At 41.3% G+C, this 27,256-nt stretch overlaps 1 protein-coding gene across 2 annotated transcripts; it reads right to left on the bottom strand.

Annotated features, from left to right (window-relative positions):
* Nucleotides 1–456: 456 nt before the first annotated feature.
* TMEM209 (transmembrane protein 209) lies at nt 457–27,052 on the bottom strand (the record flags this gene model as incomplete). Of its 2 annotated transcripts, XR_013975419.1 has the most annotated exons (15): nt 457–502; nt 6,666–6,794; nt 8,613–8,686; nt 9,999–10,096; nt 10,184–10,298; nt 11,555–11,652; nt 13,029–13,154; nt 14,870–14,966; nt 17,204–17,275; nt 17,840–18,015; nt 21,397–21,598; nt 24,394–24,635; nt 25,392–25,523; nt 26,702–26,760; nt 26,916–27,052. XR_013975419.1 is itself a non-coding variant. In XM_080932448.1 (14 exons), the coding sequence occupies 14 exons, from the start codon at nt 27,050–27,052 to the stop codon at nt 6,740–6,742; spliced, it is 1,683 nt and encodes a 560-aa protein (XP_080788574.1). In that variant the 3' UTR covers nt 6,254–6,739. The 2 variants fall into 2 exon arrangements, 1 of the variants encoding a protein (XP_080788574.1); XM_080932448.1 differs by lacking the exon at nt 457–502 and having other exon boundaries at nt 6,254–6,794.
* Between the last annotated feature and the right edge of the window lie 204 nt (nt 27,053–27,256).

Genomic DNA, 27,256 nt, shown 5'->3' with positions numbered 1-27,256 from the left:
CAGATGGCACCAGCTGCTGGTCCCTGATGTACGCATTAATGATACTTATCTTCAAAGCCCAGATACTGTGGAGCAGAAAGAAGCTGCCTCCACTTAGCCTGCATCCCTGATGCTGGGAGACCTGCCAGTGTTTGCAGTGACTTCCCGCACACCCAGGACTGCAATCCACCTGCAGGGCTACTTGTATATTGGCTGCACAGACACCAGCTGCAGAGGAAGGAGTATGGCAGATTCCCTCAGCCTCATACCTCTCAGGGACACGAATCGCTCGAGGTCTCACTTTATGTCTACAGTTTGCTCCTGCAGGGGAACTGTTTTTATTTTTATTGTATTTTATTTTTTTCATTTTAAGTCAGGAGAATATTGAAACAAGTTTAAAAGGAGGGGCTGGGGAAATAAGATGGCTCAGTGGTTAAGAGCACTGGGTGATCTTTAGGACCTTGGTTCTATTCATAGCGCCCACATGGCAGGTTCCAGGGGGTCTGATGCTTCATCTGGATTCCTACAAGCAGGAAAAACGAAGTCAGCTCTGCTTAACAAGCACTGGTACCTGGAGACTTTGCCCTGAGCACCTTCCTGTATGACAGCCAAATGGGAAACCAACCTGGCCATGCTGGCTCTGCTTAGATACCACAACCAAAGAAACTCCACCGAGGTAACAATGGTTTACAGTTTAAAGGCTAATCCATTTACCCAGTGTTAACAATTATCTCCCCATCAACTGGGCACTAAGCAAATGAGCCTTTAGAGTTAATGCACATGCAAGTCCATACTACGGCACACCTAATCTGGAGATCCACATGACTGACAGTCTGTTAAAACCAAATCAAGCCTGCAGCAGCTGGAATTCTGACTCAGGTATACCTTAAGGTACAGGTACCCACAGGAGGGGAATTGCTTCATAGGTGCTCACAGTTCTTAGCAGAGTTTATAGCTGAGCCTATGCTGGCGTATGTGTGTGTGTGAGCACATGTGTGTATGTGTTTGTACATTTGTCAAAAAATGTAGCCAGGGTGTGCATTTGTAAAATTATGAGCAGGTCAGGCAGAAGCAGGTGAATCTCTGAGTTTAAGACTTAGCCCAGCCTGTCTACAAAGAAAGTTCCAGGACAGAGCTACAGAGAGAAACTCTTATCTCAAAAAAAGGGACCAGGTCACATTGAGCTTAGTTTCACCGTCATTTAAAAACTGTCGATGAAGGGTCTGCTGGTGTCTTTTCATAGGCAGGCCTTCCCAGGTCAGTTTCTCTAGTCCAGTCAGGCACTTAGGGAAAAGTCATTCAGAGCACAGGACCTCATGCTCACCGCATCTAGCCCAATGTGGTGCAGATGGGGATGGGGCCACTACAGACAGATAGTTCCAGATGGCTTGTTCCCAACAGCCATCTGCAGACCTTTACTACTGAAGGGGGTGGGGAATGGGAGCAGGAATGCAGAGTGGAGCCCTCCAGACTTTCCTTCCTCAGATCTGGACTCAGCCAGCTGCCAGCTCCTTGCTTTTCTCTGCTACCCGACCCACTGTGGAGCCCTCTGTGGTCTTCAGCACAGAAGATGTATTCACTACAAATTCCAGCACAAGAAATTCAGTGACTTCTGTTTATGTAGCCCAGTTATTAACTCAGCAAATATTTACCAAGCACCTCACACATTTGCTTTCAGACTTCAAGGAACTCATAGTCCACGGGAGTCTTGTTCTCTTCCATTTATTCAGCCATGCAGCAGACCCTGCACTGAAGTGTTAAAGATTAGACTTATGTGTGTCGGTGCACAGTGCACACGTGGAAGCCAGAGGACAACTTGCATGAGTCAGGGCTCTCTTTCACCATGTCCTGTTTATCAGGCTTGGTGGCAAGCACCCTTGTCCACTGAGCCACCTCACCACCCCCTCACCAACTTTACAAAGTACTGGCAGTGAGTGGTTAAGGGGAAACAGATGTAGTGAAGTCCAGGATACAGGAAACGTTTCAAGTTAGTGAGAGTTGTCCTGGCTACACAGAAACATGTGTCCATTAAAGGCCATATTAGGATGTGGCTTTTCCTACAAGCCTGATCCAAGCAACTTAGTGCAGATGGATCTAACCACTACTTTAAGGTCCTCCACTCCAGGAATTTCTAAAATGGCATTAAAAAAAATCATTAAAGAACTCATGAGGAACACACTGGCCTGAACACAGACCATTGTGTTGAATTGATTTAAAAGATGGTCAGAGCTCATGAGGGAAGCCACCAGGTGTGGCACCCATGGCTTCGGTGCAAGGCTTCTGCAAGTCTCTCCCCAGTTAGCAAGGCACGTCCAGCCACAGGGTGGTCTGGACGGTGCTCCTCGTCTAAGGCATACAAGGGGCCTTTCTTTGCAGCTGGAGTGCAGTAAATTGGTGCCTGGACTCCGGGCCAAACCCACCAGAGCTGTTCTTGAGCCACTGGTCTGAGAAAGAGTCATGCCTGGTTGCTGCCCCCACTAGACTGCCCACTTCTAACTTTACCCTGCGGGATGGAGCTTACGAAAACAGTCTGGCTGTTATTTTTTCCTTCTAGTTTAGAAATAAAATGGGGAAGGAGAGGGGGACAGCCAGGGCTAGGTGTGGAAGAGGCAGAGGGCAAATATGGCTGGGCTGTGCAGTTGAGGTGGGATGTGAACTATCAAGGCCACTGAAGATGTGCATCCCAGTGATTCCAAAACAAGAAAGCTATTTCCCAGTGCCTCCCTCTACAGCCCCGCTCTTTATAAAAGCGTTGCCAGCATCTTCTTGTCATCTTACAACCTGAAATTCCGTGTAGCAAGACCCTGGTTCAGAGAACCAAACAAAAACAAAAGCCCACCACTACCACCACCACCACCACCACCACCACCACCACCACCACCACCACCACCAACAACAACAACAACAACAAAGAAACCCGAAAGCAAGACTTGCCCGAATGGCCTAATCTATAGGGCAAAGTGGCTCTCTGAAGCCAGACTGAGTTTAGAATATTCATTTTGTTTTGGAGGCAGGATTTATTTATTGAGACTGGGTCTTTCAATGTGGCCCTTGTCCTGGAATTCACTATGTAGAGCAGGCTGGCCTCAAACCACCGCCCTAGCACTGGGATTAAAGGCACGAGGCACCATATAGGCTCAACCCCTATCTTTAAACTTCCTCCGGAGAATGCACTAGGTTGTTTTCATGTGGGCTCTAGGAAGTATCTGTGGGGTCAATGCTGTCCTTGGTGGAGCACTTGGGCCACACCCATCTTGCTTGGTCTCTTCTATTCCTTACTCCATGGAATCCATCACGAGCCCTCGGTCATTCGGGGTGGAAAGGAATGGAATTACTGATACCTACTCAGATGCAGCTCAGGCCTGATGTGTAACCATCCTAGACCTGGAAAGCTACTCAGTGACCCATGGTGGTTTTGCTGGGCCCTGGTGGTGCCTTCTCATCCTAGGTGGTCAGATAAGACATCCTTCCCTGAAAAAGCCTGCTAATGCTCAAAGACGCTGACACATTCCAGAAGACCAGCCAGCCTCTGCAGGGTTTTCAGTTTTCTGTCTTATCTGGGACAAAGTGCTCCAGGTTGCTGAGGAAGGCCTACAGAGTACATGGAATTGGTCCTGGGGTATTGCTAAACAACTTAACTTTCTCAGCAGGGCTGTGTGGCTGGTGGAGTTCTGAAACATCTGCACTAAGAAAGCCAGCGTGTCTGACTGCTCGTCTTTCCCCAAGGGCACTCTATGCATACATGGGTATTCCCAAACAGCGGTGTCCTCAGCTCAAGCTGGTCACTTGCAGTCCTTGTGTGAAGATGAGCTACTCATCCATTTCCAAATCTGTTGGTAGGAGGCTGATGGCCAAAGGACACAGGTCTCATGTTCTGGAGAAAATGCTGGCTAGCTGGCATGGTTGGGACGAGGCAGCAGGTTTAGTCAGAGTGAGTCTCAGAGGGAGGACCATGTAACTGGAGCATTCCCAGAGACCGCAGAGGATAAACAAGCTGAGAATGTCACAGCAGGAAGCAGGCTACACTGGTTAGAACCAAAGACTTGGGTACAGAAGGCTCAGCTGGGGCCAGATTGTGGAGGGCTTTAAATGTCAGGCCTAGGAATTTATCAAGGGGACGCAACAATCACACAGGTGTTGGGGAAGATAAATCTGAAGAGAGTGCACAGGCTGAACTGGAGAATCTGGAAGCCCGGCAACAGTGAGAAGTCTATGAGATTAATTAGGCCGTTACAGTGAGAGTTGATAAGCGTGCAGATGGGAGGAGCGGTGGCAGAAATGGAAAGGGACAGCTGCGAGGACATTGTTAAAAAGAACGGATGAGGTCTGCTGCCTGATTGGACTGGGGACACAGGGGCTGGAGGAATCAAGGCTGACATGGCAGCGGAGACCGTGAGCAACTGGCAGTATAGTGGGCACAGACGGTGCTAAAGTCCAAAGTTTCAGGGGACGTGAATGGAATTCCAGATGTACACGTCTGACGGGGTCCTGGGCGAGGAGTGAGGGGCTCAGGAGATGTAGTGCATGCTGACGGGGGAGGGGATCCGGCTGAGACGTGAAGGAACACTGTAGTGAGGGCAAGGACCAAGGCGGCCCTCTGGAGAAGTCCACACGGAAGTTTCCTACTGCAAAGCCAAGCTGAGAATGAACCACACTGCACACATTTCTTTGCCATTCAAGTATCAGCTCGAAGAATATATTAGTTTGAGAAAACCAAGTAACAGCATTTCTGTCTCAGTGTAAACTAGATTATAAACACCTTCAGTATGCTTTAAAACAACTTTGGTTTAAGTAAAGGCTGGTACTGATTTTAAAAAAAAAGATAAATGTCACAGTGAACATAATCTAGATTCATGGATCTGAGTCAAGCAAAGAAAAGGAACACGTGACAATATCCTAGGAGATTTGTGGTATTAGTAGATATTGACTCACTTTAATACAAGAAACTGCTATAATGGAGGCTGGGGATGTAGCTCAGTGGTACACTGTAATCTGTACCCTGGATTCAATTCCTAGTAATAAAAGCAAGCAAACAAACAAACAAACAAACAGAACAAAGCATGATGCTATATTTGCAGAGCATTTTCTAAATCATAAATTCAAATGATTTCACCACTGTAGAATTATTACTTTACTGTTGTTTTATCTTTATGAGAGGCTATCGCTATGTACCCTAGTGTGCCCTTGAACTAATAGTGATCCTCCCACTTCAGCCTCACAGCAGCTGAAGTTCCTGGCAACATTCCACCATGTCTTTGCCAATTCTGTTTAAATAAAAGATACTAGAACGCACAGCTAGCTCAAACACTTGTAAAGAAGCTGTTATAGGAACTCTACAGCAACCTACACTAAGTACGCAGGCAAACAACTTTTCTTTTTACAGTCAAGTTTTTACATATATTTACTACTACATTATATTCTTTCATAGTTACAAATAGAAGACAAGGCTCCTGGTGTCTCATGTGCTGCTGAGGTGCTCGGCTGTGCAGTTGCATACTTGACACAGCAACTGATTCCATGCTACATGGAATCGCTCTCAAAATCACAGGTTTAATTATAACATGTCCTTATTTTCAGCATGTTTTAAGTGATATGTTCTTTTAAGGGTAACAAGTTAACACTTATCAAGAGCCGTTAAGTTACAGTTCCTTTTGGACATTAGCTTTTAAACTTAAGGTCAACCTTCTGATCTTCTGAAGAAAAAAAATCCTCAAACCATACAAAATGGGAGGCACACACCATGTGTTCACACACAGGCAATGGAGGTGATCTCCATGAAGACACATCATTAAATGTGACTACCAGCCTGGTGTCAGCTCAGGAGGCAGAGGCAGGCAGATCTCTGTGAGTTTGAGGCCAGCCTGGCCTACAGAACGGGTTCTAGGACAGTCAGGGCTACACAGAGAAACCCTGTCTAGAAAACAACCCCCACTAAAACTATGTGACTACTAATTACTTCATATACATATAGAGAGACAAGATGTCTCCATAGGTTGATACTTATAAACTAACAATGGGAAGGCTATCATTGGGATCTTAAAGAAGAGACTGATAAAATGACTGTGGATGATCTATAGGTGCCATTGCATTTACACACACACACACACACACACACACAGCTAATAAAAGCAGTGTTTTCTTGATGTCCTTAGACATTTAACTAAAACCCAAAAGTTTAATTTTATCAGCTAATTTTAATGCATGCAGTGACCTTTCAAGATGCCAATATTATCAAATCTCTTTTAATATTAAAAAAACCAATAGGGGGCTGGGGAGATGGCTCAGCAGGATTAATTACTACATCACTTAGAAATTAATTTCATTTCAGCTTTAGGCTGACTTGTAGAACACTGGGGAAATATAAAGATACAACAAAGAAAACTAGCAAGGTTCATCTGAGTACTCACTACTACCCAACAATGAAGGCCGGTCTCTGAGGGTAAAGAATGAGGTGCAGGTTCTCACTGGGGTAAAGATGGAGGCGCCCTTGCCCTCACCAAGTGAAGGGAACAGCACTAGTTTGCAGCCCATGAGTTTGCAGTTTTAGAGTCATCCAATGTGATAAACGTTTCGAGGAATAGAAGACACAGGCTTTGTTAGCTTTGTTAGAAGCTTCCTGCAGCTCGATTCCTGTTATATCTTACAAGTCTGCAGAACATGCATCTTATTTCAGAAGAGGTGCTTACTCAGAGATGCTCAGCTTCAACTTCTTCTAGGCCAATTAAAATCCAAGTCCAAATGTGTGGACTTAAATGATGAACTACTCTCCAAAAATCCATAGAATATTCACACCAGACAGCCCGAGATTGACTCTCCTGCAAAGAAAGACAGTTTTAGTACAATTGCTTGCCAAAGCATCTAAGGTCTGATCCTAATAAAATTAACAATAGGAGGGACATCTGTTTAATTGCTAACAGCTGAGGTGACTCGGCAATTCAGCCTGTCACACAGCTCAGCAGGTGAGTTTGAGTGAGGTGACTACTCCAGTAACTGTACTTAAAACCTATGTTTAGACTAAATTCGTTTACAGGGTGAAAAATTAAAACAGAGATTCCCCTGCCTCTGCCTCCTTAGTACTGGGTTTAAAGGTAAGTACCACCACACCCAACATTAGCAATGGAGTCTTAAAACTGTGATAGAAATGTAACTAAGACTTACCAAGAAACCTCTAAGAATCAGATTTCCACTCAAGCTTAGGCCCAGCATCTCTGCGCCCTCTATTTAAAACAACTGGTCGATGCTGGGCATGGTGAGGCATGTTCTTTAGTCCAGCACTCAGGAGGCAGAGGCAGGAGGATCTCTGTGAGTTAGGGGTCAGCCTGTCTACAGAGTGAGTTCCAGGACAGCCAGGGAGGGCCACACAGAGAAAACTTGTCTTGAAAAACAAAATTAATTGGCATTGTGTAATATTACTAAAAAAATAAATTGTTAGCTCTCTCTACTTGATGTAGATCTTTAAATCTTCTGGTGTGTCTGAAGACAGCTACAGTGTCTGTATATATGTATGTATTCATATACATAAAATAAATAATTTAAACAAAAAAAACAAAAAAACAAAACAAAACAAAATAACAACAACAACAACAACAACAAAAAAAACCCCAAGAGCAGAGAAACATAAAAAGTAGAAGGGGACACATGCTTCTGTTTACAACTGTATTTTCTATTTTCTATGTAATAAAGAAGTTTAGGAAGAGTTAGTTTTGACTCAGGCAGTGCCTTCCACAAAAGATACAGAATAGTGCCTTGAACACACACCACCTTCAAATTTCCAGTTGACACCTAAAACAGTATTCGGTATGTAAACAGTGACTTTACTTCTCTTTGTGAGATCTGATACTCATTTTGCCCTTGAGAGTGTCTCAGTTCAGAGAAATCATGTGGCCCATGTGTCCAGGCTGTGAAGGCAGCTCATTTTGGAACACAACTAATCTCCAAATTAGGAACAGCACATGTAAACACAATGTTTCACAGAGGCTTGCCCAGCAGAGTGGACCAGCCACACGTGTCCTCTGCACCAGGCACCCCTCTGACCTTTTACTCTAGGTCTTTGTTATGACAGCTGGACCCCAGAAGGTAAGTCTTCAGACTCAGAGATAGATATTAGCCAATTTTCTCAGCTTCAGGAGTGGTCCATTTGCTTCGAACAGTATTAGAAAATGTTAAAGCACCAAATTATCAATATGACAATTTAGTAAATCTGAATTTGTAAATAATGTGAGCTTCCTTACTGAATTCATAAACAACTTCAACAAACTATTTTTTTTCTCAATAAGTATTATTTTGGAAAGGGTACAGACTAGGTACTTTGGAAATACAATGACTTAGTGGAATGCTTTGCATCTAAAATGGAGCTCCAGAGAACACAAGTGTAAAGCCAACCTGATGTCATCTAATTGACTTTCCCAACAGGAAAATGGTGGTTCTGAGGCGCTGATGAACTAGAACCTGTCTGAAATCTGTCTACAAATGTTGTGGTTTATGTGCTGCCTTCGCAGAATCTTAACACAGAAGGACTAACTAAATTAAGTTAAAGTTAACAGGAAGTAACTACATCTAGTAGTTAACTTTAAAATCATAAGTACCAAAAAACCAAAAAACCACCACCACCAAAAAACCCCAAAAGTACCTACCCAAGCATTCCTGACTCTTTGGTCTTTATGATGTACAGGAACATTAACAACGTATGAAACATATTATTTCTGCCCTAGGATGAAGACAAAAACAAAAGCCTAGTAAGGATTTAAGCTGGAAAGACGCAGTCTTATCTGTTTGTAGTTCACCAGTTCATTCAATACATAACACCTATACTTTGCAAACAGGTGGGGACAGTATGGTAAGATGGGATCTATGGGACACGGAGCTGATCGTGGAGCAGGACTCCAGAGAAACACAGGGAAGCTGTGCTTAGACTGCAGAGGCAGGCAGGAAATGCTTCTGAAACGCAAGGATCTAATGCACATCTCAACCATGAACAAGTCCTGACACACTGGGTAGGGTAGGGTGGGGGGTCTTACACATGCAGACCCAAATTCTAAAGCTCTTCTGACATAAAACATATTCTGTCTCCCAAGAACACCGTAGCCAGAGTGTTAGCATTCACATAGCTTTTTTTTAGTCAGTATGCCGTTAGTATATAAAGAACATTTAAAATGATTTTATCTGTAAGAATAGTCTGGCAATGTTTGCTAGCTCTGAAATTCAACAATGATTTTAATTGTTGGTCTATAAAATCCCTCTATTGTTAGATCAACTTTATATGACTCCAGGTGCATACATTTTATAAGGTAACACTTTTCTTTCATTAAAAAGAAAAAAAGTGGCATGACTCAAAATCCCTATGTGTGGACACAGTACGGCTGGGGACCTGACGCAGAACGCATGGCTCTGTGGAGGGCCTGCCGGTAACCCAGGCACTCAGGAAACGAACAGCTCGAGCCAGCTGGGCTCCAGACGACCCTGCACACTCTCCACCTCTGCAAACTAAAAACCAACACAAATTCAAAAATCACCAATAAAACTTCTTTGCAGCCAAGAATAAAGCGCCTGCACGAATCTGTGAACTGTCAGGTAAATTCTTATGGGCGTTCAACAGGGCCTGCCAAGAAAGAGTCAGCCGTCCACAGCTCACAAGGAGAATTTACACTAGGAAGGATTTTTATGGCCGCTAATTAATATTTTTATAAAAGATTTTTAAAGATGAGGAAAAGTATGTTTAAAGTTAGCTATTAAAAGTGCAAAAATATAAAAATAAATAAAAAGCAAAGTGTGAGTTTATATAAATAACACGGTTCCAGCCTTTAAAGAGACAGAGACAGAGCTGGAGATAACAGCGCACATTTAATCCCAGCACTCAGGAGGCAGAAACAGACAAATCAACAAATTCAATCTTAAAAGTATCATCAAACCCCATCCTAGTAACATGTTCTTCAGCGACAGGGCTGTAGCTCAGTGTAGAGAACTTGCTGGGCATACATGAGGTTCCAAGTTCAACCCCAAAACTGAAGAGAAACAAATACCTTTGGAAGATTGTAGACATGTCGCTGGTAGATTAGCTCATAATGTGGAGGATTGATGGCGCTCTGATAAACACAGAACACATTTTCATTTGTAACATCTGTGAAGAAAACGTGGCATGTTAGAAAACCAAACCTTTAGGAAATTTCAGGCAAAGATTTCAACATGTTCTTTTAGGAGTTAGTACCTGGCTTATTTGGCGTCTGAACGAAGTGCTGAGAAGTGAAGGTTTTCCCGTCAGGGTACTTAGGGTGCGGAGGCAATCTGGAATCAAGGTAGGTGCAAAACACATGCATGATGATCTGAAAACGACACAGCACTCATCAAAGCTGGAAGGGCAGGCACATCCTTGAAAAGGTACTTACAATGACGTTACAAAGGCAAGAGTTCCTTAAACCACAGCACATTTGGTTGATGAAGTGAGGCCCAGCCTGTGTCTGGCACAATCTACTCCAGGGCTGCTGTGCACTGCCCCGGCTGCGACTGCCACCACTCCCATAGAAATGTACTCAAGCTGGGCAGCAGTGGCACTGGGGAGACTCTCTGAGTTCAGGGCCAGCCTGGTCTACAGAGTGCCTCCCAGGACAGCCAAGGCTAAACAGAGAAATCCTGTCTTGAAAACAAACTAATCACTCAAAATAGAAAAGAAAATGTTATTATATCAACCTGATCTTGTAATGGTAAGTTTGAAAGAGAAGCACTAAAGGCTCGGAAGTGGGAAACGGGCAAGCGCGTGGGGTGGGGCAGCTCAGTCCCCAAGCTTATCTCACCTTCACTTTGGTTTTTTATTGCAATCCAAGAAAAGCAGACATCCCTCCTTCCTTTCTCCACTCCTCCCACACCCGTGTGTGTGTGTGTGTGTGTGTGTGTGTGTGTGTGGCCCTGAGTGGAACCTGAAGCCCTCTGCCTCACCTCTCTGAGTAGTTGTGATCACAGGCCTAAGCTTGGCCTGGCTCCTTACTTTCTGTTCAAATAGAAAGTTTGCATCCATACAGTTGTCAGCAACACTATGAGAAGCTGCATACATTCAGGTCTCAACTTAAGCATCAACATCAAAAGTTAATTTTCATGTAAGTAGTTAATACTAAAATAATACAATTTTTAAAAACATAAACTTTAATGCTGTTTGATTTGCTAAATTATGATAGCAATCTTTCCTAAAGTAATAATCCCACACAAGAAAGAATGTGTCATAATATTCTTTGCTACATCTCTGAGCATATAAAAACAAGCCCCTTTCCCTACCGCTTCATCAATCTTTTAGGTCCAATAAAGAACAATTAAACAATGATGCATAATAATGAAAAACTGCCTAAATGTCATAAAAGCACAAAGGAGAGCAGAACACGTCAGCCAGCACACGGTTCTGCAGGCAGGCTGAGGAACTTCAAAGGGTAGCTTCACTTAAGGAGACAGACAGTCTTCACAGCACTGGGCATGAGACTGCTGGTTCTCGGACCATTCCCTTCTCATTTTCTAAATTCTTTCTGATATTTTATAAAAAAACATGTAAATATAATAACAAACTTATCAGGCTAAAAACTAACTAAGGCCTTACAGCAGAGTCAGTGGGCAGGTCTGTGTCCCACTTCCGCCCTTTGAAGTCTCCACCTCTGTTCCATCGGAATGAACTCATGCAGCCCCCCTGAGAAAGTTCTGTGAAAGAAAAGCAAAATTAAATGCTATAGTCCAAAACCAACCAACCAACCAAAAACAAACAAACAAAAAAGAAAGTCAGAAGATTACAATAAGGAAAGTAATCTGTTGTAAAACTTTACCAGATTAAAAAAAAAAAGAAAAAAGAAAAGGAAGTAAAAGAAAGGATACAGGAAAACTATAACTTAAAAGAAACACTAATGTATCATAATACATGACAGTATTTGACTCCTGATTCAAATAAACAATATTTAAAACATGATTATATATTTCATGAAATGGTAGGGTATTCAGAACAACAAAGACTGACTACTTCATAGAATAAGGTACAAATGTGAGGTCTGATAGCTGACTGTGGCCAACATTGTAGGAAGCTCTGTTTTGCTGAAGAAAAACATTACAGATGAACTGACAACTGAAAGACCATCTAACAAAGGAGCCTCAATGAAGGAGCGTCCTAAAACGGCCTGGCTCTGACTGACAACCACATATGGGACTTGCTTCCAGTGAAACAGGCAGAAAGCAGCCTGGGAATGACAAGCAAAGGAGCCCGAAAGACATGTTCTGAGCTCAGTGTGGCGAAGGTTGCGTATATGTGGGGTGGGGGTGGGGCACTGAGGAGGCGCTCGAGGCACATGCTCTATCCCTGTGTCCCATCTAGTGTTGTGTGCACGTCTCTACAAAGTTCTTCTTAAAGACGGCTTATTTTTTACTTTCCATCCATAACACAGACTGTGATACTTTCCCTGTAAAAATGTATGAGAAACTTGAATACTGAAATACTATTTTAAAAATCTGCTTTAACAAAGAAACATTTTACAGTCTGTCCCAATGAACAATAATTCTAATTTTATGAACTGTTCTCTAAGGATAACGGTGTACTGAAGAGAAGACATGGGCAAGCTCAAGAGGTTCATCTTCCTGATTCCAGGTCAATCTCCTCAGATCACATCTCCCCCAAATTCTAAGTTTATAAAAGAAACCACAAATTAAATAGAAATTATGAAAATTACAAGAATCAGACTAGCACACTGAAATTACCAAGAGTTATCACAGTGCACCCAGTTCTTGGTAGTGTTAAGAGTAGAAAATGAGTCCAGCCTATTTAACTCATATTTAAGTTTCTTACACAGAATAAAATAATTAAAATCTTCAAGGATACTCTTCTGACAGTTCTTAGTGTGTCAACTAGAGGACTGACAAGTCATTCAAGTATAAGCCTTAATTAACCCATGCTTAAATATATACTTATAAAATATAAGACCATAATTACATTTTTTACTTTTTTCAAAATATGTTTTTCCTTGTTATCTTTCATTTACAAAAATCCTAATGTTGCAAAAGAGCTTTAATTTTTTCTCTTCAAATCAAGTTACCTTTGATTCTTTCAAACAAGTACTCCTGATTTGGTGTTAGGTCTAAATACTGCACAATTGCATTCAGAGTCGGAATGAGAGGAGCTTTGACCAGGGCGGCTTGTTTCAAGCTGGTAACACTCGCCTCTGTTAAAACACAAAGAGCACAGATTACTCATCACAGATTCCAATGAACTTCAAAGTTTTCCTTGACTGTTTTCAGATAGCTGGCTCCTCCCTGCCTTCGATTTTGTACACAAGTCTGCAATGCCCCCCTTTACACTCTGGTTCAGACTTCACCCACCAAGCACACAATGAATTCCTGCAGTCTTTCTTCTGTAAAGCACTAATTACCTTCTCCCACTGTTCCTGCTTCTCTCATTTATTAGGAAGAAAGCTCAGCAGAAGCAGGGTTTTAGTTACTTTTCTGCAGGGCATTTAGGCATTCCACAGCGATGCCTAAAACAGCACGGAGCTCATCGCAGACACTCACTATTTGTTGAAAGAAGGGAAGCAGTAGTTAATTGTGTACTTTTACTTTATGTGTACGGATACCCTGCTTGCACGCATATCTGTGTACCATGTATACAGCTGGCGCCTGTGAAGACCAGAAAAGGATATCCAAACCTCTAGAGCTGGAGTTACATCTGGATCTAAGCTGTGTAGGTAACAGGAATTCAGTCTAACTTCTCTGAAAGAGCAGCCAGTGCTTTTAACCTCTAGGCTATCTTTCCAGCCCCTGGGTTTTGTTCTTTTTTTTTTTTTTTTTTTTTTTTTTTGTTGTTGTTGTTTTGTTTTATTACTTTTAACTATGTATTTCTGTGTGTCTGTAATGTTCACAGATCTGGAGATGGATTTGCAGGTGGCTGGTGAGTGTTAGGAACTGAACTCAAGCACCTTGCCAGAACACTATGTGACATTAACTACTGAGCCATCTTTCCAAACCAGAAATAACTTACAGTATATAGTTTACATGATTTCATGTAAGGTGGCTAGACTTTCTTACTCTGTCTTAGACACTTAGAGACACACACACACACACCCCTCTTTAAAAAAAGGGTATCCACATTCATATTGGCAAAACTAATACATAGAAATATATAGAAAATATTATAGGTATAAAATATATTCCATAGCTTTCAAAAAAAGCTCTATTAAAAATTACCCACTGTACCAGTGCAAGTATATTTTTGATAGTGATTTCCTTTAGAGTGTGAAAGATAATCATGCAAAAAAAATTAAGAGGAAAAAAGGCAGCCTAATCATATAAGCAGCACCTGGTGTTAGAAGCGATTAGTCCAAGAATAGAGAAGCAATAGCATGAACTGGCATAAGCCTTCTGAAGGAAATGTATACTGAAAACTTTATTTACAGCAACATTATTTATAGGAAACAATCCAAATGCCAATCAACTGGTGAATGGGTAAATAAAATGTATTAAGATTCATTTTGAGTATTAGTTGGGCATAAAAAGAAATAAAGTACTTAGATGAAACTTAAAAACATACACCAAGTGAAAGAAGCCAGTCCCAAAGGACCACCCACTGACTGACATCACTAACATGCAACAGCACCAACAGGCCTGTCTGTAGAGTCAGAAACAGATTGGGACTTGCACAGGCTGGAGAATATGGACAGCTGTGTGTGGGGTGACGGCATGCTCTAAAATGAGCTGTGCTGATGGGTCAAGCCACCTTAGGACTGTCCGCCTTCAAATAAAGCCGGTACATTTGAAAACAATTACAAACATTTTCTTCTTCACTGGAAGATAACAAAAGATGTCCAACAGCCCGTTACATGAAGTTTCCCACTTAACTCATCTGCTAAAAGTTAACTCCCGCACAGGGCTCTGCCTCACGTACCTCCTATCTGTAGCTCCGGACAGCCCATCCGTCTCATCTGGGTGCTGACAGACTCAATCTCTTGCACAAGCGGCACTAATATTGTCTCACTGATCCACTAGGGAAGAAGGAAGAATGCCTTCTGTAGTTATTCTAAAGTATTTCTCAAGTCATTATTTCCTTCTTTCAGGTAACTTTGTCTTCGACTTGATTCACCAGGTCATGAGTCACACGCCACAGCGACAGAAAATGACGCAGTAGCAGTGTGAAGCTGAGAGCAGACGTGCTGCCAAACACACATCAGCTTACGCTCACATCATGTCTGCTTCTAATTCGAAGAAAATACTTCATTTTCAGCTAGATGTTCAATTGTTCTGTCTAGAAATTTTTTAAAAGATGGGTATAGTGGGTGGCTTGTGCCTAAAATTCGGGTACTTGGGAGATGGAGGCAGGAGGACTATCACAAGTCTGAGGTCAGCTGGAGCTACACTGTAAGACTCTGCCTCCAAACAAAACACTTTCTACAATTGTTACTCTTGGCTGAAAGGGAACATAATTGTTGGTCTACATATACTCACATATCACTTTATAACCAATAAAGCAGGTAACTATTAACTCACTGTAGGCTTGTGCATGCTCCAATTGTAGACACACATTTACTTAAAACTAGTTTGTAAATATTATAGTATTACCATAAATGATTGCGAATTTCAAATTCTCTTTTCCATGGCTAGTAACAACCTAATTTGAGGGTGTGAAGAGAACCTCTGGTGTATGTTACTGCTCTGTGTTTGCACACTACTTCTGTTCCTAAGTTTCTTTTTTTTAAAATTTATATCAGTACACTTAGCTGTCAGACACACCAAAAGAGGGCATCGGATCCCATTACAGATGGTTGTGAGCCACCATGTGGTTGCTGGGATTTGAACTCAGGACCTCTGGAAGAGTAGCCGGTACTCCTAACCACTGAGCCATCTCCACAGCCTCCCTAAGTTTCTGTTCAACTTGAAAAAAATGAAAAAATGTTTCAGATGAAATATTAGCACACAACCCCAATACAATTTTGAATGGAAAAAAAAAAAACCCTTGAAAACTAAGTTCTTTCCTTTTTACATTATTTGTAATTGTGTTTGTGCACACATGCACATTTGAGTACAGGTGATCACACAAGCCAGAGACACTAGAACGGCCTGGGCTGCAGTTACAGGTGACTCAAGTGTCTGACATGGGTCTGAAACACTCAGGTCCCCTACAAGAGCATCGGGCTCACAGCCGCCCACCCGTTTCTCTGGCCCCTAAGAGCCTGGCAAGAGCTAACAGCTCTTTTTTATCTTCAATGCTACTAGTCTTGCTTCTAATTGCAAGGGTGACAATGTGCAGTTCCAAAGACACCCTGTCACTTACTTTCTTCTGTCATATGCAAACAACCTGCCAACTATTCTGGCTATAGCAAAACTGACTAGTTAAAAAAAGATATGGCCTCATCCCCAGAAATTCTGCCTGAGAATCATAGTACTGGACTCAAAATACTGTATTTATTTTACTTTTTAATCTTGAATTAATGGCCCAGGTTATAGGCCAAGCTAGTCTTAAACTCTCACACTTTTGCCTCAGGCTTCTTAGTACATTTCTTCTCAGCACATTTTAGGCATGTATCACCATGCCTGGCTAATTACCCTTCCTTTTTGACACCTTACTTATTAAAGTATACTACTGGAACAATCTTGTTCTAAGCCACGGAGAAGAACTGGGCTCATGGACACCATGAAGAGAGAGAAGCAGCCGAAAACCTAAGAACCTACCACCTGTGTCGGCGTCCGCAGTGGGTGGGGCCGTTTCTACACAGGCACTCTAGGTACTGCCATACACAAAAGTGTTTCTGAAGACCAGCTTCTTGTCTCCCTCACAACTCTACACACACAGTATACCGACAGAAAATTTTTTTGGGAAATAAAATGGAAAAAAAAACACATTGTTCCTTTATTTTCTGTAACTACACTGACTACAGATGGGAAGGAAACTGTCATCTCTACCCTATATATGCACCACTGCTTTTAATTCAAATGTTTTAATAATAACCGTAGTTGACAGTGTGACACAGTTCCATGACTGGCACAAGACACAAGCTGACATTTTGTGTTTTAAGATGTACACAGTTTTATCTTGTGTGTGTGTACAGTATGTATTGTGTGTGAATCTAGAGCCCATGGTGGTTAGAAGAGGACATTAATTTCTGGAACTATAGTCAAAAGTGGTTGTGAGTTACTATGTGAGTGCTGGGAACTGAACCCAGATCCTCTAGAAGAGAAGCCAGTGCTCTTAACTGCTGAGTCATCTTTCCACCCTACAACTTACATTTCTAAACTTGGCTGTCCATGAATCCATGTGATCAAGAAGCTGTCTGTTCATAGTCACTCTTGCCCAGACCTATTTAAAAACAAAGACAAAATAACCTTCAGAAACACTAACACTCATTAAGTGTTTTTTATTATTCACTCATGGTTGTTGTTATTGTACAAATATATCTTTAAACGTTCTTTATGTCGGTAGGGTTTGTATGTGTGTGTGTCTTCCTTTTAAGTACAAAGTAAAAATATAGAACCCCGTATATGATATTAAACGAATGAAGTACAGATTCCCAAATGTGTGTGTTTTAAATATAACAGTCTGACACATGTTAAGTACAAGACACACCTGAGCATTTATTGTTATTTTTTATTTTGGTGTAGTACCTTGTGTATACTACACAGGTAAGTACTTCACCACTGAGTCACACACCCATTCTTTGGGTGTCTTTCCTAATGATCATGGAATGGTATTTTAGGCAGGGCATTTTAATTAACTATGTATCATACACTGTAAAAATTTCAAACAAAAGCTATTCCACTATGAATGCCAAATGTTTCTAACCATTAAAAGCAATCATGGGAAAAACGTCTTTTAGCAATCTAAAAGTCATAATATATTAAATCATTTTTATTTTTCCTTTACCTCTTCAGCAGCTTGCTTAGAGATGAGATCAGCTTCATCTTTGCTAGCACTCGGGGCCTGAGATCTACAGGCCAGCTGATACTGAAACTTCTTTAAGGTTTGTGCGTAGTCCCCCACGGAACGACTGTAATTCCAGAAGGTAGGGCTGGTCGACGGAGAGGTAGAATCTGGACTCCCTGAAATTGAATTGAAACCCTTTTAGTCCTTACAGGAATTTTTTTATGCAGCAGTAATAACTCAGATGCTGGGAACCTAGGAACTAGGCAACCCCTGACGATGTTCAGGTAGTCCTAAGACAGGCACCCAACTGTACTCAGGGAGTCAGAAGATAAAGCCTAGAAGCATCTCCCCTGGCTTCCATATTGTCTTCTCTTTAGAGATCGTTGGCTTCTTGTGTCAAAAATTAGCAAGAACATATTCTGAACAACTTACGAAGTACAAATGGCTGGGAGTGTGTCTTTTTTGTTGTAAAATTAAGCTTGTTTTATTAAGACTTTTATTAGTTCAGGGAAAAACAAATGTTTGGAAGTTCTTCTGAGTGGAGCACCAGCAGCACTCTGTCAAAAGCCTTTTTCAACTTAAGGCTATACCAATTAAAGTGTGCATGGTACCCTGCAGTGTTCCCGTGGAAACCTAAGACGATGTCTGGTGGCCCATGCCCATCAGTGCCAACACTTCAAGTCTCCTGGCACCTGAGGGCTAGTTAGTCTGTATTCCCAAAGAGAAGATGAATTCTTTTAGGGCAAGGATGCTTTCTCTTCTACCAGCATGTAGCATGACTAAACAAATGAGTCCCTAATAACAAGTGTACTTATGAAGAGATCGTTCTTACAGTCTGAGAAGCAAAGTCTCCATCTAGCCCACTCAGAATAGACAAAACTCCGCCAAAACTGAAAATCACACAAATTACTAGCAAATGAGACTCCAAATTAAAATCAACATTGCAAAAGTTTAGGTATTTATTTAGTGTCCAAGAATTACAGATAATTGAACTGTTGGATCAACTTTGAAAAAGTGGGCTTAGCATCACAGATGTGGAGAAAAAAAAGATTAAAAAAAGGCTAAAAACAAGATATTCTTTAAAAAAAAATCAAGCAAAATTTGAGAAAAGCTAAACTCAAAGAAACTAAAAACGGGCTGGAGAGATGGCTCAGCGGTTAAGAGCACTGACTGCTCTTCCAGAGGTCCTGAGTTCAAATCCTGGCAATCACATGGTAGCTGACAACCATCTGTAATGGGATCCGATGTCCTCTTCTGGTGCGTCTGAAGACAGTTTCAGTGTACTCATATACGTAAATAAATATTTTTTAAAAAGTGACTAAAAACAACTGAGCTGAGAGATAACAAGGTTGTTCTTTGCAGAAGATTGCCAGATCACTAAATGTGGAAGAGCCCACAAAGAAGTCTCTTTGCAACCATCTTTGCATTAATGTATTTGGGCAAGCTCTCTGGTGATTACTGCAAGCAGGGCAGCTGGAAGCAGGAAATCAAAGGAACGACTAGGAAGAAAGCTGCTTGCAATCATGGTGATGTGACCCAGTTCCCTCTCACCAGACCCATGTAGCACAGAGACACACAATTAAGTTACCAGAAAACACTTACAGTTCATGATGACCAGACAACTGGACAAATCCAATTGTCCCAAGAGCCTGATCTCTTTAAAATAAACACATCATACACACATATTCTAGGTTAAAGGTGGCAAAAAGAAATGCAACTAAATGGAGCAGCTTGCATCAGTAACAGAAAAGGTAAGTTCTAAAGGTCATCCTTCACTGGGTCACCTGTAATAATGTGTCTGAGTTACAGCGGTATTGTAATTAAGAAATTCCTTTTGAATTATAAGGGGAAAATGTTCTGTTCTTAGGGGACCAGTGATGATCAAGAGATGAAGTATGCCTCTACCTCTGGAGTTAAGGTTAAAGGCATGTGCCGTTGTTGTTAGCACTAAGGGAGCTGAGGTAGGGTGGATCCCTGGAGCAGCTGCCCTGCTAGCTTAACGTAACTGCCACATTTCAGGCCAGTGAGAGATTCCCATGTCAAAAACCAAAGTGAACAGCGCCCAAGGAAAGACACTTAAGGCTTATCATATGCATACATGTATAATATGAGCATATGTACACACACAAAGCCCTACACACAAAAGTATGAAAGAAAACGTAGATAGGATGATACAATCAGAAAGTCCCCAAAAGACAGGCTTGTATTCCAACACTCAAGAGGCTAAGTCGGGAACACCATAAGTTTGAGGATTGCTTGAGAGACATAATGAATTCCAAGTCTGAGTTTATTAGCATGACTCTGTCTTAAAAACATAAAGATTATAAAACATCCCCTTGAGAACACAGCAATAATTTTGAAAAGAATTTTAAACTAATGTTAAAAGCAGCATTAAAATTTATAATACGATATTTACATAGCCTGAGTAGGTTTCAAAAAAAATTAATTTATGCAGAATATTTAAATTATCTAAAGCTTACAAACACAGCAGAATAGTTAAAAAATGTATAGAAATAGGCAAAGACAGAGAGACCAGAATTTAGGGTCCTTGTTCTTTTCAATGTGTCAGAACCATTTATACAAAAGTGACCATAGATCCTCTGAGCAAGCCTAAGATTAAAAAGTCTTCCCCACAGAGAAAGACGAGAAGCCCCACACATTAATAGATATAGATCAGAACCTCTAACCGAAGTACAATTAACTTAGGAGGAAATAAAGATAACCAGGTCTTGTCAGCCCTGACAATGAAAAGCAACAGCGATAACACTCACAAACATCGGTAACAGTACTTCTGACTGAAGAAGAGATAAAGGAAATGAAGGTACCTGAGCACCATGACAGACCCGCACCAGTTGTCCTCTGTGCTACTCTGTAATTTTCAGTGCACTTCAAATATTTCAAAGTTTCAAAACAGAAGAAAGTAACAAGATAATATTGATTTGTTTCCTTGACATTTGTGGCACTTGCAGGCAGAATTAAATTAGAACCCCCTAGAGAGATTTCAAGCGACACAAAGAGCCATGCTCCAATAACTTGGCTTCCTCACCATGGCCACGCTTTTGCACCTAATGTGCTTTCTGTGGAAGTTTCCTGGGGGGGAAAATCATTACTCAGTTCAATAACTTAATTTGGTTTCAAATAATTGACTTTGTAATAATCAAATCCACCTCAAATAGATTAAGACTTGCTAACACTGTTTCCCTAGGTAAACTATATGCTTTAAGGAATTATTAAGAGACAAACTTTATAATGTTATTAAAAAACAAAACAAAACAACCTTTCCCTAAAAAAAAAGTAGCACTTTTAGGGGCAATAATGCTTCTTCCAACTCTGCCTCGCACATCAGTCTTCCAGAAAGACTAGTCAAGAGCTATCATTTGAAAAGCTTCCTACACACTGCTTCAAAACATACACATTTACGATTTTGGGACATGCTAACTCATATGAAAGGCTTTAGGCTTAAGATTGCTCAAGTCAGTAATGTTTACCTCCTAAGTTTAACCGTTAACCGAGTAACAACTAAAATGTGTGTATAAGAGGTAAATAAAACACAGTACCCAGCTTCACTCTATGCTGTTTCTCTTCCTCACTTCTAAGGAACGTGTCCAAAGTTCTCAGGTCTGTCATGTAGTCCTCTTTGTCAGTGGGTGAGTTGTAGACCGTGGGTGGAGAACGGTAGCGAGCTCTCAGTCCACTGCTTTCCACTGGGCCCACCGTAGTAGGGTACGGAGAAGAAGGAGACAGACTATAGCTTGCCAACTACACAAAAGCAAAGAATACAAGTTTACTTTAAGTGTGCATGCAATATTTTTAATTTTTAAAAAATATTTTATTTCTTTCATGAATATATGAGTACACCTGTTACAGATGGTTGTGAATCACTATGTAGTTGCTGGGATTTGAACTCAGGACCTCTGCAATAGTAGTCAGTGCTCTTAACCACTGAGCCATCTCTTCAGCCCTATTTTTATAGTAACACAACGTAAGCTATCTCTGAAATCCTGGCATCCAGAAGCTGGAGGCAAGAGAGCTGAGTTCAAGACCAGCGGCTGCTATCTGGGCAATGTGAGGCCAGCCTGGCTACGTGAGACCCTACCTATCTAAACAACGGTTAAAAAAATTCAACAGAGGCCAGCAAGATGGTTTAGCAGGTAGAGGTGCTTGCCATTCAAAGACACAAGCCTGCCCACCTGAGTATGACCCACACTAATAAAATAAAAATTATTTTGAGGATTGTTTTCAGTCTTAAAATGTATTTAGAGTCTACTGTGGTTACACACAATTCCAGAATTTGGGAGATGCAGGCAAGAGGCTAAAGATAAAGTCACCACCCTCAGCTACACTGTGAGTCTGATTGTAGCCAGACCATGAGACTCAAAACAATACAAAAGAAAGGAAAGGAAAGGTCGGGGGCTGGAGAGATGACTTATGAACACTTGCTGTTCGTTCAGAAAACCCAGGCTCATCCCAGCACCCACACAGCAGCTCACAGCTGTCTGTAACTCCAGTTCCAGGGGGTCCAACACCCTCACGCAGACCAATGTGTAGGCAAGACACCAATGCACATCAAATAAAAATAAATCAAAAAGAAAGAAAGAAAGAAAGAAAAAGCAGTGGATGGCTGAGACGGGAGATCATAAGTGGAAGGCCAAACTGAGACACACAGGATCATATAAAACACATTTTTACAAATTATTTTTCATTCTCTCATTCTGCACATTTAGATTTCTTCGAGGTTTTGGCTGCTGTAATTAATGTTATGAACACCCCTGGACATAAATCCTTGCTTAAACTTTTCATAGCCATAACTATTTATTTTATTACATTTATGGAGGGCGGTGTTCATGTTTGTTTGTGTGATAGTCCTATGAGAAAAGTATCTCGGTATGTGCTCATCAATATTACTACTTTAAAATGTTTCTTCATGCTAAACTTTCTCTCTCCCTTTGGATTTATTTGTTTATTATGTATGCACGTGGGCACAGGCGAGAGAACAGCTTTGGTGAGTTGGTGCTCTCCTGCTCTTGTTTTTAGGCAGGGCTTCTGTTGCTTCTGTTCCTCTTCTGCATGAGTCCGTTTCTGGCTCGCTCTCTAGTCTCGACCTAGGAGAGCACTGGGGTAACAGATGTGTGCCGCTGTAACCAGCTCCTCAGGTGGGCTGGAGACTGAACTCAGGTTACCAGATTTGCAAAACAAACAATTAAAAAAAAAAAAAAAAAATCAGGGCAGAAGAGATGGCTCAGCAGATTAAACACTTGCTGTTCTTGCAGAGGGCCCAGGCTTTGGAACCCAGGACCCATATGGCAAGTCACAATCACCTGTAACTCCAGTTCTAAGGGCCTGATACTGTCTTCCGGCCTCCATGGGCACCCGACACATACCCGATGCACACACATACATGTAGGCACCCAAACCTATACATAAAAAGAAAAACCTTAAAAAGCTTAAATATTCATAAAGCTATGGAATTCTAAGTAGAAGTTAAATTATTTGTGGATAGGAGGAATATAAGCAATTCCCTTCTACCTTTTTTTTCTATTTTCTATAATGAGCATATTTTTGTATTTTAAAAAGTCATACTCAGGAGGGAAAAGAATAGGATCAAAATATAGTATATGATTTTTTCAAATAAAAAGAAAAAACCTATTATTTTTTTTAAAGAAGTCACACTAACCTGTGGGTTCTGAATTCTAACTACACATTTCTTATAGTATTTAACTTCTACTAAAGTAAAAATTGTCTAACTCAGTACTTGGTAAATCATGTAAAAAGGTAGAGACGCTGCTCTCCTCTCACCTGTACCCAGAGATGCTGTCTCCATGGCAGGGAGCGCTCCCAGGGACAGCTTCTCTTTTGATGCCTTTCTTGTAGCCTTAGGCTATAGAATTTAAATTTCTTTCCCTTTCCTTCTCTCTCCCTCTTGTATTTTCAATCTTTTGAGACAAGGTTTCTCTGAGTAGCTCTGGCTGTTCTGGAACTCCCTAGGTAGCCCAGGCTGGCCTTGAACTCAGAGATATCACCTGCCTCTGCCTCCTAGGTGCTAGGATGAAAGGCGTGCACCACCACTGCCTGGTCCGAAATAAAGTTTCAACCTACAAATTTTGCTAGTGGTATAGGTGTCCACACTCCAGAAGCAAACCACATGAAGATCCCTGGTTTTAGCTCAGAAGATACGGCATGGCAGAAATTGTTGAAATTAGAAAGCGAAGCCTTTAAAAAAAAAAAAAAAAGAAAGGAAAAAAGAAAGTGTAAAAGGGGAAATATGTGTCAAAGAAACCACGGCTCACGTTATTTTCAAGACTGGTGAGAGGAGCCGGCAATCGCTATACTCCACTGCTCTGCTGCCTTCAATGTGACGGAGAGATGCTGTCTAGAGAATTCCTGACTCGGTGTGACAGGACACTTGGTTTCTTTTGGCTCTTACTGGGTAATTTAGACAAGCAACTGTTGTTCGGTTTCCTCAGCAACTAAATGCGAAGCGTGGTCTCACTGGGTGGTGTTGGTGCAGTTCCCAATTCTGAAGCAGTGTTCCCAGGCAAACAGAAAGTCCTTACCTTATTATAGCCACTGACAGGTGAGGAGGTCACACCAGGGCTGTACGAGCCAAGTCCTCCTGATGACAGGCCTTGCAGTTGAGGGCTGTACCCAGTCATACAGCTGGTGGCAAACTTGGGACTGGCACTGGGTGAGCGAGATGGGCTATAACTTAACACACTCTGACCTTGAATTGAAGGGGAAGGTGGGGACGGAGATATCTGAGTGGCTCCCAAATCACAGGGAGGTGTGGTCTGAACAACTAGAAGGGAAAGAAAACAAATGAACACATAATATTTATTTATTTATTTGCTTTTTGTTTTTGTAGACAGGGTTCTCTGTGTAGCCCTGGCTGTCCTGGAACTCACTCTACAGTCCAGGTTGGCTCTGCCTGCCAAGTGCTGTGATTAAAGGCCACTACCTAGCTACAATATATATTTAAATTACAACAAAAATTTTAAAAATTAGGTTTTGTTATGTAACTCAGGCTAGCCTTGACCTTAAACTCTTCCTGACTCAGTCTCTTGAGTATAAATAAAGTTATAATAGCAGACTTAAGGGTTCAGCATAGTGACAGAAGCTTTAATCTAAATACCTGGAAGGCAGAGGCAGGTGGATCTGAGGCCAAGGCTATAGGGACACCAAATTAAAAAAAAAAAATTAGAATATAGTTAAGTTTTAAAAATATAAAGTAAAAACAAAATTAAGGAACTCCCCACCCCCACCCCCAGAAACTCCCATCCAAGGAGAAAACAACAGAAAGATAAAATTGCTTAAAGCATCATTACAAAATTATAACTAATCGGTTATTTACCGTTTCTACGATGTTAAAAAGAGTAAAACGTATTTGCACAATGTTATTTGATGTTCCATTTAATTCACAGAAATAACAATGATAATCCTGTAAGAATTTCCTACAAACCAGCTTTATGTAATATATAGCCTTCTAGATCAGTCTATAAAAAGGGAAAAATAGCATAAAGGACTACCCCCACCCCCGCCAAATACACACACATACCAGCAGGTTTCAGCCCTAATAGTGCTTGTTGTCTGGGGCTAACTACCAGACTTGTTGGTGCTACGGTGTATTTGAAGTATCTCCAAAAATCAAACAAGGCATTAAGACTGAAGAGCGAAGCGAGGGCGAGTTCTAGGAGAAAACAGTAACATTATTATTAAAATATCCTCCTAATTCTTTGGGGGGCAGGTGGAGGTCAGAGGACAACTTGTCTGAGTTGGTTCTCTTTTATCACCACGCTGGTTTTGGGGATCAAACTCAGGTCATATTGTCAAGTGTCATAACAGGTAAGTCCAGCTCCAATTTATTACTTTAAAAAGCAAAAAGTTTCCGGTTTAATTTCTGACAAATGGTTGGGGAATAAAAATCGCTTCATAATTTTAGCAAATTAAGTGGTAGTTGCAGAGCATTTACTAGTGAGTTTTAAACTATTACTAATTCTTAAAGCTGTACAATAAACGTTTTCCTTTCATTTTTGTAGCCAAGTGTTAAGAGAACTCCCAGCTTACTACTGAGCCATGACTCTTACATCTAAAGATCCCAAATCCTTTCCTTTTCCATCTGCCACACCCACTCTAACAAAACTAGAAAAAAAGTTATTTTTATGTATATGAATGTTTTGCCTACATATATTGGATCTCTTGGACCTGGTGTTGATTATGAGTTACCACAGGGGTACCGGGAACCCAACCTGGTCCTCTGCAAAAGCAATACATGCTCTAACTTCTGAGCCGTCTCTATTCCTACATGATAGAACCCTTCAGCCCAAGACAGGGTTTCTTTGTGTAGACTAGGTTGACCTTAAACTCAGAGATACAGCAGCCTCTGCCTCCGGAATGCTATGATTAAAGTGGAGGTTTTCAGGAGTGGCAAGAGCGCACCTTCTCATACCTAGGCCTTGTTTTCTGTCCCAGGACTCCTAACTACTTAACTCTGTATTGTTCATTAGCTTTGTTTGTTTAGAGATAAGGTCTCCACTCCTGACTCCTTCCACTTCCCAAGTACTGGGACTAAATGTTCTGCCATACCTAGCTTCTATTTTGTTGTTGTTGTTGTTTATTTTGGAGACAAGGCTCTGCAATTTATCCCAGTCTGGCCCCAGACTTGAAGTAATACTCTTGACTCAGCCCCCTACTAGAATGTTCTTTCCATAAAGGGGTTACCTTGTTCCTTCTCCACTAGATTCATTATTTTGGGAAACAGTAAGAACTCATTATTTGTCTGAATAAAAGAATGGTTACTAAGCTGAATTAAACCTATAGGCAAGTTTTCATGTGCAGTAAGTCTAAATTACAGTGAACATTACTTACCAATATACCAGAGAGGCCAGTATGTCACATTATAATATGTACTAATTAACTTTCCAGTCCTGCAAAGATTAAATAGGCTTTTCAGTTATTATTTTAAAAACACTCCCACCTCCACCTCAAACAAACCAAACGCTTAAACACAAAAACAAATACAAAAAGCCATAGTCCCAGTCGACAACAGCAGAAAGCGTCACTTTTGGGTTGATGAACTTACATTTCCGTATATATCATTCCAGCCATGGATACATTTAGAAGTCCCCAGGCTAAAACCACTCTCCTAGATTCTGTCTCTTTTCTCATCTTGATGGTTCTGTCAATAAGGGAGGGACTGGGGCTTACATCTCCTTGCATCTATGCAAAGGCAAAGAACAAAAACAAACAGCCTGAAATTAAAGAAACTATGTCTGCTGTAAAGTAACCGCTCCCCACCCCGACTTCTCCTCTTCCTTAAAATGTCTTCCCAACCTTTCCGGCCTACTTTAGTCTTAGTATACCACACACAACCCTGAAATACCTTCTTAGGTATCACAGAAAAATCAACAGGGAACTGGCTGG

The sequence above is a fragment of the Micromys minutus genome, assembly GCF_963924665.1.
Source record: "Micromys minutus genome assembly, chromosome: 18".
Lineage (NCBI taxonomy): Eukaryota > Metazoa > Chordata > Mammalia > Rodentia > Muridae > Micromys > Micromys minutus.
The sequence above is the reverse complement of the archived record's forward strand: the minus strand, read 5'-3'. Positions and strand labels throughout refer to the sequence as shown.